The following is a 14420-nucleotide window of genomic DNA, read 5'->3' as shown; positions in this document are numbered from 1 at the left end:
TCGGGACCCCAGGATCAGCCCCCACCCCCCAGCTCCAGACATGTCTCCCTTTGCCCCCTGGAAAGGCCGAGTGAGCCCTCGCTGTGCGTGCCAGGCCAGCTGTGAGTGACCACGTAGCTGCAAGCCTCTGGCAACCACAAGGCATATACCAGACCCAAACTGCAGCCCCAGGGAGCCAGCTGATGCTGAATGAGGAAGCTGGGCCGGAGCAGCCGTGGTGGGCGCGTCGCTGATAAGAAGTGACAAGTGGTTAGTTAGGTTGCTGCTCCGTGCACGCTCCCCCACTCCCAGCCAGGCGGTTCCCAGGCACAGACAGGCAGGCCACACCGAGTTTATACCCAGCCCAGAGCCCTCCTCTGCTCAGCAGGAGCCGGGAGAGGCTGGTGCAAAGGGATCTGTGGGCAGCCCCAGGTGCTTCCCAAGCCGGCTCGGTGCCTGGGGGGGTGGTGCCAGTCATGCGCAGCCTGTGTGCCCCCCACTACCCCCCATCAGCACAGATGCAGGGACTCCTGCAGAGCACAGGGCTGGAATCAGCTGAGCTCTGCAATCCCACCGCCCCCACCAGCACAGATGCAGCACCCCTCCCCCGCAGCCAGCATTGCTCCACACTGCCCACAGGTGTGGGCCTGCATGTTGTGGAGACTCCAGTGCCCATGGGGGGGGGGGGTGACCATCCCCTTCCCACACCACAGCAGCTCGCCAGATGCCTGCAAGCGGCTGTTGCAACGCACCCAGCTGCTAGCTCTGTTGTAACACAAGTGCCTTCCTGTGTGAATGGAGGTCCAGCTCCTTCCTGTTGTTGCAGGAGATGGGAGGGATTTCTCATCTGGACGGCTGCAGAGAGCCCGGCTGTCGGAAGCCGCCTGCTGCTGAACACGGGGGTTCCACCGACACCAGCCCTGCCCCGCCGGCCAACCCACCGAGGCTCCCGGCTCCGCTGCTGAGCACGGAGCTGCCCTGCATGGCCGGGCTTCGGTGGCCCCCGGCGCGCCCCCGTTCCCTGCCCAAGGCTTGCGGCTCTTTGCTCCCCTGCGGACGGACAGGCTTTGAGTTCAGACCAGGGGATCTCAGGGCCTCTTCTAGCCGCTGTGGTGTCCATCGTGCGCTCACGGCCAGGCCTTGCACTCCAACACACTTTCGACACCAGGGCCGAGGTTTTCACGGCCGGAGACCCAAAGCCAGGCTCTGTGGTCCATGTTTAGGTCCCTCCAGAAGAGTCTGAGCACCCAGCTGGTGCTTTGAGGCACACGGCGCTTTGGGGTTTGCTGAAGAGCCTAGGGCAGGGGTGGGGAACCTAAGGCCTGGGGGTGGGATGTGGCCCCTGGATTGCCTGGATCTGGCCCCTTAGCACTGGGGAGCCCATGCTGGTGCTCCAGCCCCCTGCCTCTCCACCTCGGGGCTGAAGCCCACAAAATCTATTAGCCTGGGCCCTCCTACGCTCTGGTGTGCGAGGGGAATGTGTGGGGGGTGTCTCCCCGGTCGGGGCCATGTCTGTGGGGGGGATTTTTTTGTTTCTCACTTGTGTGCAGCCCCCAACTGATTTTTCCGTGGGTCAGCAGCCCTCCCATCCCAAAAAAGGTTCCTCACCCTTGGCCTAGGGGAATCAGGCACCTTCACCATTTTCAACCTTGACTAACTCCAGAGGGCCTCAGCGTTTGGGCCCCCCTCTGGAGAGCTTTTAAAGGGGGTCCATTTTTCAGAGGGCACCCCCCAATCGCTAATCACATGTGAAAGTCTCAGTCCTCTGCGAATCCCAGCCAATTGGTATACGCAGACGCAGCAATGCAGCCACCTCTGGGGTGGAGCATGGCAGCCATGCACAACAAAGACAGGACACAGGGGTACTGGCTCAGGCAAGCAGGGAGCAGAACAGGGAGGAGAATCCAGAGGCTTGCTGAACGCCCTGCCTCTCCTGACTCAGCACTGCATGAAGTGCCCTTTTCCCAGGGTAGCTCTGCACATTTCCTTTGAAGTCTCTGGGCTGCCGTATTCACACACTGCACAGTCACCTGCGGAACTCCTTGCCAGAGGATGTTGTGAAGGCCAAGACTATAACAGGGTTCAAAACCAGAACTAGATACATTCGTGGAGGTTAGGTTCATCAATTCTTATTAGCCAGGATGGGCAAGGATGGTGTCCCCAGCCTGTTTGTCAGAAGCTGGGAATGGATGATGGATGGGATCACTTGATTCCCTGTTCTGTTCATTCCCTCTGGGGCATAAATGCTGTGAGTGGGGACTCAGCCTGAACCTTTGGCTACCCCTTTAGGCAGGAGGGCTGCGGGACGGTCTCACAATCCTCGCTGAGAGCTCCCTAGGCATCATCAGCCCTGAGCCGCTTTGCACCCGCATTTGCCACAGAGGTCTTTAAAACACACCCCTAAAAATAAGCAGCAGGAATGCAAAAAATAGCACCTGGTTTGGTGCCGAAAATCCCCCAGCGCCTCGTGCTCTGGGCCCAGAGGGGGGATCGGCTCTGCAGGGAAGGCGGCAGTGGCCAGAATCAGGCTGGGGGAGGGGACCCCTGTAGCGCTGGCCACGAGGGTTATTTTGAAGCTGGAAATGTGGTAAGTGCTAGCAGCGTCCTCCGGCTGAGCAGCAGGTTCCTCTCCCCACACGCCCGAAAACAGATTCAGGGCCTTGGGTCGTCGCTGCAGCAAACCGCCACCACGCTACGCACCCCTGTGCCCGCCCAGCAGCCTCGGGGGGCAGGGGAGGGGTGAATGAGCTGGGGGTTGCAGTCCCTGGTTCAGGGCATCGTCCCTTTGGATGTCACAAGGCCTAGGCCATGTGGGTTCCCAGAGCCCAGTGCATCTGGAAAAGGAGTTTAGCATAGATGGATGGAACCAGCAGGACCAGTGGGCAGGGCCAGTCTCACCCAGGCTGTCCTGCCCATGCGTCTCTCCACCCTGCCCTGGAAGTGCCACCTCTAGGGATACGCAGAAAGCTTGGTCTCTGTGCCCCTTCACTCCATGGCCTCTTGGCTCTGGCTGCCAGCGAGGAGCCCGATTTGGGCACATGGAGATTTGGGCTCGTCTCGCCGAATTGTTCTGAGATCTCTGACTTGTTCCAGAGGCTTCGCCCATCCCTTATCCCTGAACGCCCTGCCTCTCCTGACTCAGCACTGCATGACGTTCCCTTTTCCCAGGGTAGCTCTGCGCATTTCCTTTGAAGTCTCTGGGCTGCTGTATTCACACACTGCACAGTCACCTGCGGAACTCCTTGCCAGAGGATGTTGTGAAGGCCAAGACTATAACAGGGTTCAAAACCAGAACTAGATACATTCGTGGAGGTTAGGTTCATCAATACTTATTAGCCAGGATGGGCAAGGATGGTGTCCCCAGCCTGTTTGTCAGAAGCTGGGAATGGATGATGGATGGGATCACTTGATTCCCTGTTCTGTTCATTCCCTCTGGGGCACCTGGCCCTGGCCACTGTCCACAGACAGGACACCAGGCTGGATGAACCTTTGGTCTGACCCAGTCTGGCTGTTCTTATATCCCACTCACGGGCTCCCTTTGGAAGCCCGGCTCTGCCTGCATGCTGGACCGCGCCCTGCGTGAGTGAGTGAGAAGCAGCAGCTCCTGCGTGAACAGCAGTGGTCTGGCCGTGACCCCTCCGCTCTAAGATGCGCTGATGCTCTCGGGCTGAGCCCTGTTTTTCTCCAGCTTTGAGGGTGTTTCCCCCAGAGCATGCGAATCGGGGGCCGGGCTGGTGTCAGTCCACATGGCTCCATGGCACCCAGCGGCCGTTTACACCAGCTGGGGCTCCGGCTCAGAATGGGGCGTGACATCGGGAGCAGGCTGTGGCCAGACAAGGCACCGTGGGGCCCGCCTTACCCCACCACCGGCAGAATGAGCTGCCGGACTAGTCTCCCAGTGCGTTGGGTCTGTCACCGCTCAGCAAAGGGGCAGGAAGGGACCTACGGAAGCATAACTCTCACGCCACTCCTAACTGTTCCCTGGGATGTGCCAGGTACACGCACACCCCTACAGCCTGCAAGGGCATTGTGTCCCCCTGCCACAACGTGAGGTTGAAAACTTTTCTCAGGGACAAGGCACTGACACCCGAGCTGCCGTGTCGCAGGGCAATTCCCAGGTGCCTGGGTTGCAAAGGGCCTGCTGCTGCTTTTGGAGCGCGTGTGGTTAGTAACTGTTTGCATGACAGCAGCCATCTAGAGGGCCCAGCTGTATCCAGGAGGAAGAATGGCCCAGGGATTAGGGTGCCAGCTGGTATTCGAGGGACCTGGGTTTGGTTCCCAGCTTAATTGCTAATCTTGGGCAAGTTGCTCTGTGCCTCATTTTCCCTAGCTGCATAATGGCACACAGGGTGTGTAGTCAAGCCAAATATGTTAAAGATGATGGGGTACCCCTCTTCGTGCATGACTGAGGTGCAGATAAAGAGCTGCTGCAAGCCATATACCCATAATAAGCCCCCTGACAATTGAATAGTTAAGAACAGGATGGGAAACTGAGGCATGGAGCAGTCCAGTGACTTGCCCAAGGGAAGAGGAGCTGGGTGCCTGATACCCAGTGCTGGGGGAGGGGGCTGTCACATTGCCTCTGCTGATCCTGCTCCCCCTCCACCAGCTGTAACCCAGGGATGGCTCCCTTCAAGCCAGTGGGATCCGGTCAGGCCGCTTCGTCTCCCCCATCGACTCTGTTAGTGTTTGGAACAAACCGACCCCTCTGGGCAAGGGGAGGAGGGTGGTGGCTCAGGCACCCCACAGCTGCTCCTGGCCTTTCATGAGCTCCTAGTGCGGGCGTCTGCTCAGAGCTCTCCTTTCCCGCAGGTGGGAGCTGTTTAGCTAAGCCATGGATGCTCCTTCAGCTATCAGCAGGGCCTGGAGTTACAGGGGAAGGGAGGATGTGGGGGTCACAAACTGGCCTTCTCTTTCCCGTGCCCATTCTAATCTCCCCTGCTGGGAGCAGAGGAGCCCTGCAGGGCTGTGTGGGGGAACCTCTCCCCTTCACCCACTTCTCCCCAAAAAGCCCTTTCCAGAGTTTTCCCTGGGCTGCCCTGCAAGGGGCAGTGAGTTTGGAGCAACCCAAAGGGGCAGGGAAGGGACAGGCCCATGGGGCTCGTGGGGACGGGGTCTGCAGCTCCCACAGAGCTAACAGCTCCCAGCAGTGGGGCAGCCCGTCTGGAATCTCACGCAGCCCCGGAACAGTGCGGTGCAGAGGGGACCTCACCGGCTCCACCCTCTGCCCCCTGCCACGGGGCACCTGCAGAAAAACAGGGGGAGAGGGGAGCCATGCCCAGAGAGCCCGGCCATGCACGCCCCTGGGGCGGGTTTCTTACTGCTTAGGCCGTAAGGTCCTTGGGGCAGGGTTCTTCTTGGTGTGCTGTGTCTTGTGCAGCATCTTGTCCCATGATGGACACCATAATGTGTCTAATAGGAGCTACCATAATACAGCTAATAGCAATCAAAATATACAACGCCTCGCTCAGTGGGGGAGGGACTACCATAATACACGTAATAGAAATAAAACAGTACAGTGCCTGGCACAGAGCAGGCCTCGTGCTCCTAACCATCACAGCAATAATGTGCCCATAGTAAAAGTCCCTGCTCCAAACCACTGACCAGCTAATAGATAAGACAGACGAAGAGCAGGAGGGGAAACTGAGGCACAGAGCAGCGGCATGACTTGCCCGAGGTCACACCGCCAGCCAAGCAGAGACTAGGACCCAGGTGTCCTGACACCCAATGCGGCAGGGTCTTGCCGCCTCTGATGGTGTCCAACAGCCTGATTCCCCTCGTAGCTCGGGAGTGGCTCCCTTCAAGGGCGCAGGCTGCCCCTCTGAGTCTGGCGTTGGGCTATAGGACCCATTTTGATCCATGGGGCTGTTGCGGGAGTCACTGGGCCGGCTCAAAGAGATCTGCATGCCTTAGTTTGGAGGCTGGGATTGCTAACCCTGTGGTCCTTGGAGAATCTATGTCAGCATGTCCAAGATTGGACGTTGCTGGACGTGACCTGTTGGCTGCAGGGACGCTCTGGGCTGCAGACTTGGTGTTTTCTCCAGCGTCCAGATGCCAGCACCGTGGGCCGTGACTGTCTAAGCAGAGCTGGGCCTGGGTATGGAGAATGCCAGGCTGGTTCTGGCACTGGAGGGAGCATTGGGGATCATTCAGCAGGTGATGCGAGGCAGGTACTGAACTGCTGGAAGTTCTTGGAGAGAGCTGTACAAAAAGGGCTCCATGGGGTGGGGGAAAGGAGGGCAGAACTTGTCCTCATTAGACCCCAGTGGTGTCTCCTGCCAAGGTGTGAAGCTGGTTAGATCTGAGGCTGGATAACCGCCTACCTTCCCACCACTGACCTAACCAAGGAAGCTTCAAGGGGTAGCCAAGTTGGTCTGTACAGGTTAAACTTCAGAAGCGGTCTGCGCCCACGAAAGCTCATGATACCATCTACATAAAGTGCTACCGGACCGTCTGTTGTTTTTTTCTTACAGAGGAAGTCCTTTTGCCTGTCGTCTCCAGAGATAACCTTCACCAGGCTGCTAATACGGCACAGCCACCCTCCACCCCAGAGATGGTTGCAGTGCAGAGACCATCGGAGACCGCCTTCATGTGTCCTGGCTTTATATGCGTGTCACTTTAGTGATCTCGATAGGAGAAAAATGACACGGATTGAAACCAATGGAAGCTGGCAACCTTGTATGTGAGTAACAGTCCACAAAACGTCTCGTGGGCCACACATGGACCCCAGTGGGTCCTCGGGCCGCAGGTTGTCCACTGTTGCTTTATATCCAGATCCTCAAAGGCGTTTCAGCTTCTGACTTTTGTTGAAATCTAGGCCATAGCGTTCATAACGCTGGGCAGAATGTGTCTATGGAAGTGTGTGTGTGTGTGTTGCCAAATTGTATTCAAAACAAATCCAGAAACTATCTAAACATTTTGATTCAAGGGGACTTTGGGAATCATCCTTCAATTTTATAGCTGAAAAGGCTCCAAAATCCAAAGGAAACGTTTCATTTCAGGCCCAGATGGAACTGACGGCTTTTGGAGTCCTCTCTCTGCGGAACATCTCCCACACTTTGGGGTCGATTCGGCCTTTTTCAAAAATCTTTTGGACTCGCCAGTGAAAGGAGAGATCTGTGATCCCCTCAGCTCTCCACAGGACAAGCACCACACCAGGGCAAGCATCCGCTAGATGTTGCCCCTTGCTCTTGTGCCTCAAAAGTGCCCCAGTGGTGCATCCGTTAGCAAGGAGTGCCAGGGGCAGTCTCCTATCTCATTCAAACCAGGCTCTCCCAAGAAGTCAGGTCTGTGGGTGGGGCACTGGGTCGGGAGTTTTGGGGGTCACTGACCTGCTTGGAAGACTTAGGGGAGTCACTTCACCTCCCTGCCACTATCTCCCTGGCCTTAAGAAGGGACTTCCCTGTGCACGTTTATCTCACTATTGTCGGGGGGGGGGGGGCTTGAAGTTGGTGTTGGCTCCTATTAGAGACAAACAACTGGGCTACAGAGTCCGGATCCTGTCTGAGGGTAGCTAGGACCCTGCTCTTCAAAGGTGCCTGGTGCCCACGGAAATCACTGGGATTTTTGAATGCATTTGAAATCAATTAGACTTGGGGGGCTGGATCCTTTTGAGGAGCTGGGTCTGTGTGCCCAGGGGTTACAGAAGCAGGAGGCACTAGGAGTTCCTCGCCCCCCCCCCCCAGTGTTCCCTGTCATCATTTCCTCTCATGTGCGGAATAAACTTTATGTGTACGGAGGCATGTGCGGCGGTGCACCACCTGCAGACACACAACACGCAGCGGTGGTAGCTCTGCATCCCCCCCTCCTGGGCGGCCCGATGCCCTGCGCTTGCCCCCGTCAGTGACCGAGGTGGTGCCTGCCCAGGAAGGACTTTCCAGCCCCCCCAGGGGCCGCTGAGTGACAGCCCCGGCCGGGGCTGCAATCAATGAAGGGGTGGGACCGCGCGGCCGGGTCCCCTCCACCAGCTGAGGAGGGTTTGCTGGGAGGCGGGAGCTCCCACTCGCACGCCGGAGCGCTGCCGGGGGAGGAGGGGAGCCCAGGGCTGCTCGCCAGTGAGAGGAGCCGGCCCCCACCAGCGCCCTGCCCGCCTTTCCGGGGGCCAGCCAGCCCGGGGCGAGCGGCGCGGAGCAGGGGCTGGCCGGGTGCCTGCAGGCTGGAGCCGCCGCTGAAGGTGAGGGAAGTTCTGGGGCAGCGGGCGTGGGCCGCTGGCTGCTCCCCTCGGGCGCGCCCCGGGCGCGGGGAGGGAGTCTCTGGGTCCCGTGTGCACGGGGGGAGGGTCTGTCTGTCGGTCTCCCCCTGCCCCGGGAGCCGGGGGGCAACCCCGCTGCGCAGACTGGGGGGGGAGGGCTGGATTCATGTCTGGCTGCCCCCCTCCTCCTTGGGGGCTCCTGCCGCTGGGGCTGAGGCGGGGCAGCCGGGAGACCCCCGCCCCGGCGCGCGGGGGGCTGCCTGGCTCCTTCGCCCCACACCCTGGTCTGTTTCCCCTGGTGAAACAAGCAGGGCTCTCAATTCCCGTCTCCACCGCCCTGATCTCCCCTTGCTCTGGTGTCAATGCGGAGTAACCCCCCCCCCCTCCCCCGGACATAGCCCGGAGGGAGCGAAGCCCCCTCTCCCCGCTTCGCTATTTATTAATCAGCAGCAGGGACAAAAGGATGTTGCATAAACAAGCCGCTTGTTTTCCTGCCTGAGCTGGACTTGCTGATGGGGGGTGGGGTGGGGTGGGGTGGAAGAGGGTGTCACTTTCCTTCCAGCCATTCTGGCCATGCCTGGGGAGGGGACACCCCTTAGTACTTGCAACTCGTGCGGGGGGGCTGTATCTCTCCCCTAAAAATGCTTGCATGACCTATTCTTCCCATCAGGTCCCTGGGCTATATCTGTGTGGGGGGCAGGGCTGGGGTGGGTTAACTCTGGGAGCTGCCTCGCAGGATGCTGTCCCTGTATCTGGAGAAGGGTCTCTGGTCCCATTTCCCCAGAGCAGCAAGGCCCCTGCGCTACCTCCCGGTCCTGGCTCCGCTGGGAGCAGGAACTTGCTGCTTCCTGTCTCTGTGGGGAAGGGGGCTCGCTTCCCCTCCCCGCTCTGGGCCCGGCTCTGTATTGTATTTGTGAGTCCCCCTGCACCTCTAGGCCGGTTTCCTCCTCCGTCGCAGCCCCTCAGATCCGGGAATTGCTCTTCTTCCAGCGGAAATCCTGCTTTTCCCAGCCAGCAGGCCAGGGGATGCGATGGGGGGGGGCGAGGTTACCATGGCGACCCCTGTAATGTGCTTTTCCTTTAGGCTGTTACTAATAGTGCACTTCCTCTTTCTTGTGGGAAGGGCGTGCGCCTGTGGATTGTTCTGTGTCATGGGCCCGGAACAGACCCTTAAAGCCAGGGCTGGAGTTTGCGGGGGCTCAGCTGCTGCCCTTGGTGACCAGGGCCGGTCCCTGTCACGGATGCTGTGGTGTAAGTCAGATCAGGGTCTCCTCCCCCGGCCGCGCCATGTGAGGGCCACGGCCCTGAGATGAAAAGCTCGAAGCCAGCGTGCGTGTTCTTCACCCGTGGAAGGGGCGCCCCTTTGAAACATAGACTCCTAGAACACGAGCACCAGCAGGGACCTCGAGAGGTTGGTGGGTCCAGCCCCTCGCGGCAGGACCAAGCACCAGCCAGACCGGTGGATTTGTGGTGACTTAGGGCTGGGTGCGCGCGGTGACCGTACAATAGGGGTACCTTGGCACCTTGTGGGAAGGCTGTGTTTAGCACTGGTGAAAGGGGTTGTGCTGGCAATGCTGCAGCTGGAGACCTCTGAGGTGCGCTAGAGGAGCCCCATTGACTCCGCTGGCATCGCCGTGTTCACGTGGCAGATGCTCCCTGCCTGCGTAGGGACAGGTGTGGGAAATGCGAGTTCCTGGCAGCCTGACCTGAACGAACCTCCCAACACCACCAAGGGATCTAGCTCGGAACCTGCTGCCTCCGGAGATCGCAGAACAGCCTGAGGCCGGGATAGCCAGTACTGGCCATGGGACCCCCTCTACAGACTAGGAAAGTTCTCACTGATTTCCATGCTGAGAACCATCCCTCTTTGCCTGCACTCTGCTTTCCCAGGTTACATGCAAGCCTTTCACGGGACTCCCTGGTCAATCACTTTGCTGCTGTTTCAAATCCACTCCTGCTCAAATCCTTTTCCTTTTTCAGCCTGGCCTCTTCCTCCTCCCCACAGCACCAGCAGAGGGGCTGTAGCATAAAAGCCAGGTGGCTCGTACTTCCCTGCTGACGGAACAGGCTGGCCGAGTCCGCTTGAAATCTCCAGGCGGAGACTCATGGGGCAGATTTTTCACTAGTGCAGCTCTAAGTGAGATAGGAGCATATAGCGGTTTCAGCTGAGACCGAGGCCCGTTTGTGCCATGTGCACAGACAGGCAGGCCGTCCCTGCTCCAAAGAGTAGAAGGCAGGTAACATGTTCCCATTTTACAGATGGGGAGCTGAGGCCCAGAGTCTCTTGGTCACGGTCGCACATTAATTCCTTGGTGGTGCTGGGAACTGTCCCCGGATATCGTGAGCCCCAGCCCGCTGCTTGACCAACAAAACCATACTTCCTGTCCAAGAAGTTCTCTCTGAAGATGATCCGGGGTGTGGGCTGAGCAGTCTGGAGGGAGGAACTCCAGGAGCAATCAAGTGGAGGACAGAGGTTTAAGTGGAACTTTACGTGGCAGGTCACTTCCTGTGTTGCTGTTGCGATTGCAGTGGGGTTTTGGTGTGCTAGACACTTACAAACAAGAAAGGAAAAGCCCGTCCCTGACCCCCAGAGAGCTCACAGTCTAAGATTCAGTGACCATGAAGCCATTGAGTAACTAGGGGGTGGGAGGACGAACTAACAAAGGTGGATGAGTGATTTGTGGCGGTCGAGCCCCAGAGCAGGGGTAACTGTGATGCTCTGACATTACAAGTGTGGTACAAGAATCTCGCCGGAACAGAATCACGCATTGACTTGCACTACCGTGGGAAAAGCAGCTGCTGAGAGCGGGAAGCTCCAAGCACTGAGCATTCAGTGATGGAGCCCTGCAGAATAGGGATGTAATAGTGTAGTCGATTAACTGATAAGCAAAAGCTTATAGGGTAATGCTATAGACTACACGCATTTCCCCCCGCCAGTAAATTTTTTTAGCAGGCTGGCCAGCAGCCTGGCTCAGTCCCGGCTTGCTCTGGGTCCTGGACCTACCTCCGCTGCGGCTCTAAGTGTATTAAGAGCCAGGTGGGCAGGCAGTCTGGGTCATTTCCAGGTCATTCTGGGTCCAGGAGCTTAGACCCCTCCCCCCCAACATGGACTGCCTGGGGACTATAGAACAGTCGACTAACCGCTAAGAATTCATGAGGTTAATCGACTATTCACGTAACCGATATTTGACATCCCTTCTGCAGACCTCTCCCTTTCTGTGAGCACCTGTTTCATGGGGGGTGAGGAACGAGTCTCTGGAGCTTAGTGACTTGCCAAGTATGCACAGAGCCACACTTACAGGTGGGAACAGGACCCTGGAGTCTGGATGCCGTGCCCTGCTCTAACCACTAGGCTGGCCGGCCTCGTGAGGAAGGGATTGCTGCTTGCTACGCAAAGGTTTCTGACCCACGTGTCCTACTCAGACACAGCCCCCCTGGACATTGCAGGGGAGTGTCTCCTGCGCTGGCTGTTCAAGGCCAGGTGTGGTGTGGGATTCTGAGGTCAGTGAGGCGATGGACAGTTCAGAAAGTCTACACCCTTTTAAGGAGCAGCGGCTTTAGCGAGAACATGGCTTCTTCCCCATTCTAGGACAGCCACCTGCTCCCTGAAACGAGTCCCAACTGAGGGCTTGCAGGGTAATCTGGATTCAAACGCTGCTGCCAAAAGCAGGAATAAGAATCCACCCCCAAGCCAGGCAGCCAGTGGGCCAGGAGCACGTGGGGGTCAGCCGTGGGGCAGGCTGGGGAGTCATGCAGCACAAAAAGCATTTGTGGCCTCCCAGAGGCTCTGCTAAGCTGTGGTCTGGCGCATGAGCATGTTGTATTTATACTGGGAGGAAACGGAAATCGCTGTGTGCGCCCAGCTCACTGAGCATAGCGCTGGGTCGGCCCCAGGCTTCTCCCTTGCGGTTTGGCTGGGAGATGAGGGGGCGAGGAAGCCGGGGCCGGCCTGCGAAACTCCCTGCGTGTCTTAATTCTGGGTTTTTGCTGAGTTTATTTCTCAAGCTACGTACGATTTCCCCTTTTCTTCCTGGATGGTTTTGGGACAATTCCCCGCTTTGTCTCATGAGTCAATGCTGAGTCCCAGCCACCTGCTGATCTGTGCTCTGAGCTCTGCCAAGTAGCCCCCTCCCCTCTCCCAAGCTCATGTTTGGGGGGGTGTCTCGAGGTGACAGATTGTCCCTGCACCCACCAACTGGGAATGTTCTATAGGTGTGACAGGCCTCCCCCAGCGCACACCTAGGTCTCCCTAACCGCCAGCGGGGACTGGGCAAGAAGCAGAACAAGGCAGACTGTGCCGCAAGGGCAGGGGCTGCACCTGGGATCTCTGGTCCCAGTGCGCTGGGCTTCTGGCATGTGAGTGGAAGGACCGACTCCAAGAGCTGGGTGCGCTAGCAGGCAGCTGTGCCGTGTGGCTCGCAGAGCCGGGGGGGCCGTAATGTGCTGTGCCCCTCTGCTCTGCGAACACAGGCGCTTTCCGTAGGCCTGCTCTGACTCGGCAGTGCACCATGTCAAACGCGGCCGCCCCTCCCAGCTCCCCAGTGTGCCATGCTCAGAGACATCACCGGGGCGTTTAGGAGCAAGCGGGAGGCAAGGGACTGGCTCCAGCTTTTCCTCTGCTGCTTCCCAGTGTGAAGAGGGGTGGTGGTCCCCCCCAGGGGCTGGAAGCTGCCTTAGCACCCCTTGGGGCATGAAGAGCAGCCCCCGAGAAGGAATCCCTGGTAAAACCGTGGTGTGTCCCTAGACGTCTCTTCCTCTAGCGGGCCAGGAAAACCGGAGGGCAGAGCAGCTTTTGTGGCTCCCCAGCCTTGTGTCCGTCTGCTGGGGATTTTCAGCAAGAGGCCAACGGGTGCAATATGGGCATGTGCCCCCGAGGGACCCACAGGAGACCCAGCGACCACAGGGCTGTCCGTTGGCAAAGGGGCTGTTGCGATAGGCTGTGTTCAGACTGGGACACCTGGTGGCTGGAGACCTCTTCACCTCCCACCCCACAGCCATGTGGACCTGGGAGAAAAGGACCTGATCCGGTCTCTAGCCTGGTGCTCCCTTCTGCACCCCACCCCACCCCCGTTACAGGATGGGCACAGCTGCCCTGGTGCTCTGAGCTGTTGGCCAGAGCTATATGCTGGTAGCATCTAGGGCACCAGCCTCTCCCGTCCTGAGCACACAGGGCACGGCCCATCCATTTCTCTAGCTAAACGTGTAACATCCCACCCACTGTCCACGCGGCCGTGTCCACCCGCCCAGGCAGCTGTGTCATGGGCACTGGGCGCCCTGAAGGCTGGAGCAACTGGTTCTTTGTGCCAGGAAGAAAACCCAAAAGGCCATTCCCAAAGCCCTATAACTTGCCCTAGCTGCCCGGGAAAGGGGAAGGTGATGGCATGGCAGGTTCTGTTCCCGGCTCGACAGCCGGCTCACCATGTGACCTCTCCATGCCTCACTTTCTGCAGGGGCAAGAGGGGCCTGGTGGGGCCCACCTCCCTCACCCAGGCGCTCTGCTGCTGAAGGCCCCCTTGGGGCCTGACTTCGGAAGGCCTGTTTAAAAGTCCGGGGTGCCCAGTGGGGTCTGAACTGAGCAGTGACACGGCTCCTGCACGTCGGCTTTCTCAGTTCCTCTTGGCCCGGATGTGACTGTGGGAAGGGGAGTGTGTGGGAAGGCTGTCATGGGGCCATGTGTGTTGGGGGAGAGGGGTGCTCTGGATGTGGGGTGATACGCGTGTGACTTGTTTCCAGGCTGTTGTTTTGTTGCAAGATCTTCCTCCCCAGCCCCGCGGTGGTGCTGGCTCACCTGGGGGCACCAGCAGCGCATCCAGATCCAAATGGTATGGGCTCCGTGGGGCACAGGCTGGGGGCAGTTCCACCAGCTCCCCCTCCCCCCCAAAGCATGGCAAAATCCATGTTGGTTTTTGGAGGGGCTGTGCTGGGGTAACTGAGATCAGCGTTTGGCCCCGTCTGCCCTGGTAACGTGAGAACTGGGCTGATGACAGCCGGACGCCTGCCCTGGCCGTGTGGGTGACCAAAGCGATGTGCTGTGGGCGTGGGGAGGTCTCCGGACATGGTTTCCTTCGTGACCCCCAATATGTCCTTCTCTCCCCCCTGCTCCCCTTTTGTGCAGGAACCCCACAGCTGCTCAGCCAGCGTGCAAGCTGCATCCCGAGCTATGATTTCCCCTAACGCGCCTCTCTTTCTGCCCTCTCCCCTCCCCCTGCTTTCTGGACTTGCATCTCAAGGCAGATCTGGGATTCAGGTC

The 14420-nt window shown here is 58.8% G+C and overlaps 1 protein-coding gene across 5 annotated transcripts in view; it reads left to right on the top strand.

The window, feature by feature from the left end:
• Positions 1-7891: 7891 nt before the first annotated feature.
• Positions 7892-14420, top strand: part of LOC102458809 (proto-oncogene tyrosine-protein kinase Yrk) — a 45406-nt gene continuing 38877 nt past the window's right edge. For 2 of the 5 annotated variants that reach the window (XM_075909130.1, XM_075909129.1), the window contains exon 1: positions 7892-8152. In XM_075909130.1, the coding sequence (XP_075765245.1) occupies positions 7907-8152 (246 nt within the window). In that variant the 5' untranslated portion in view covers positions 7892-7906. The remainder of the gene's footprint in view (positions 8153-14420) is intronic. The other 3 variants (XM_075909132.1, XM_075909131.1, XM_075909133.1) reach the window with 3 other exon arrangements.

Source organism: Pelodiscus sinensis, chromosome 25 (genome assembly GCF_049634645.1).
Source record: "Pelodiscus sinensis isolate JC-2024 chromosome 25, ASM4963464v1, whole genome shotgun sequence".
NCBI classification, from domain to species: domain Eukaryota; kingdom Metazoa; phylum Chordata; order Testudines; family Trionychidae; genus Pelodiscus; species Pelodiscus sinensis.
This window is presented reverse-complemented; position numbering and strand designations above follow the sequence as displayed.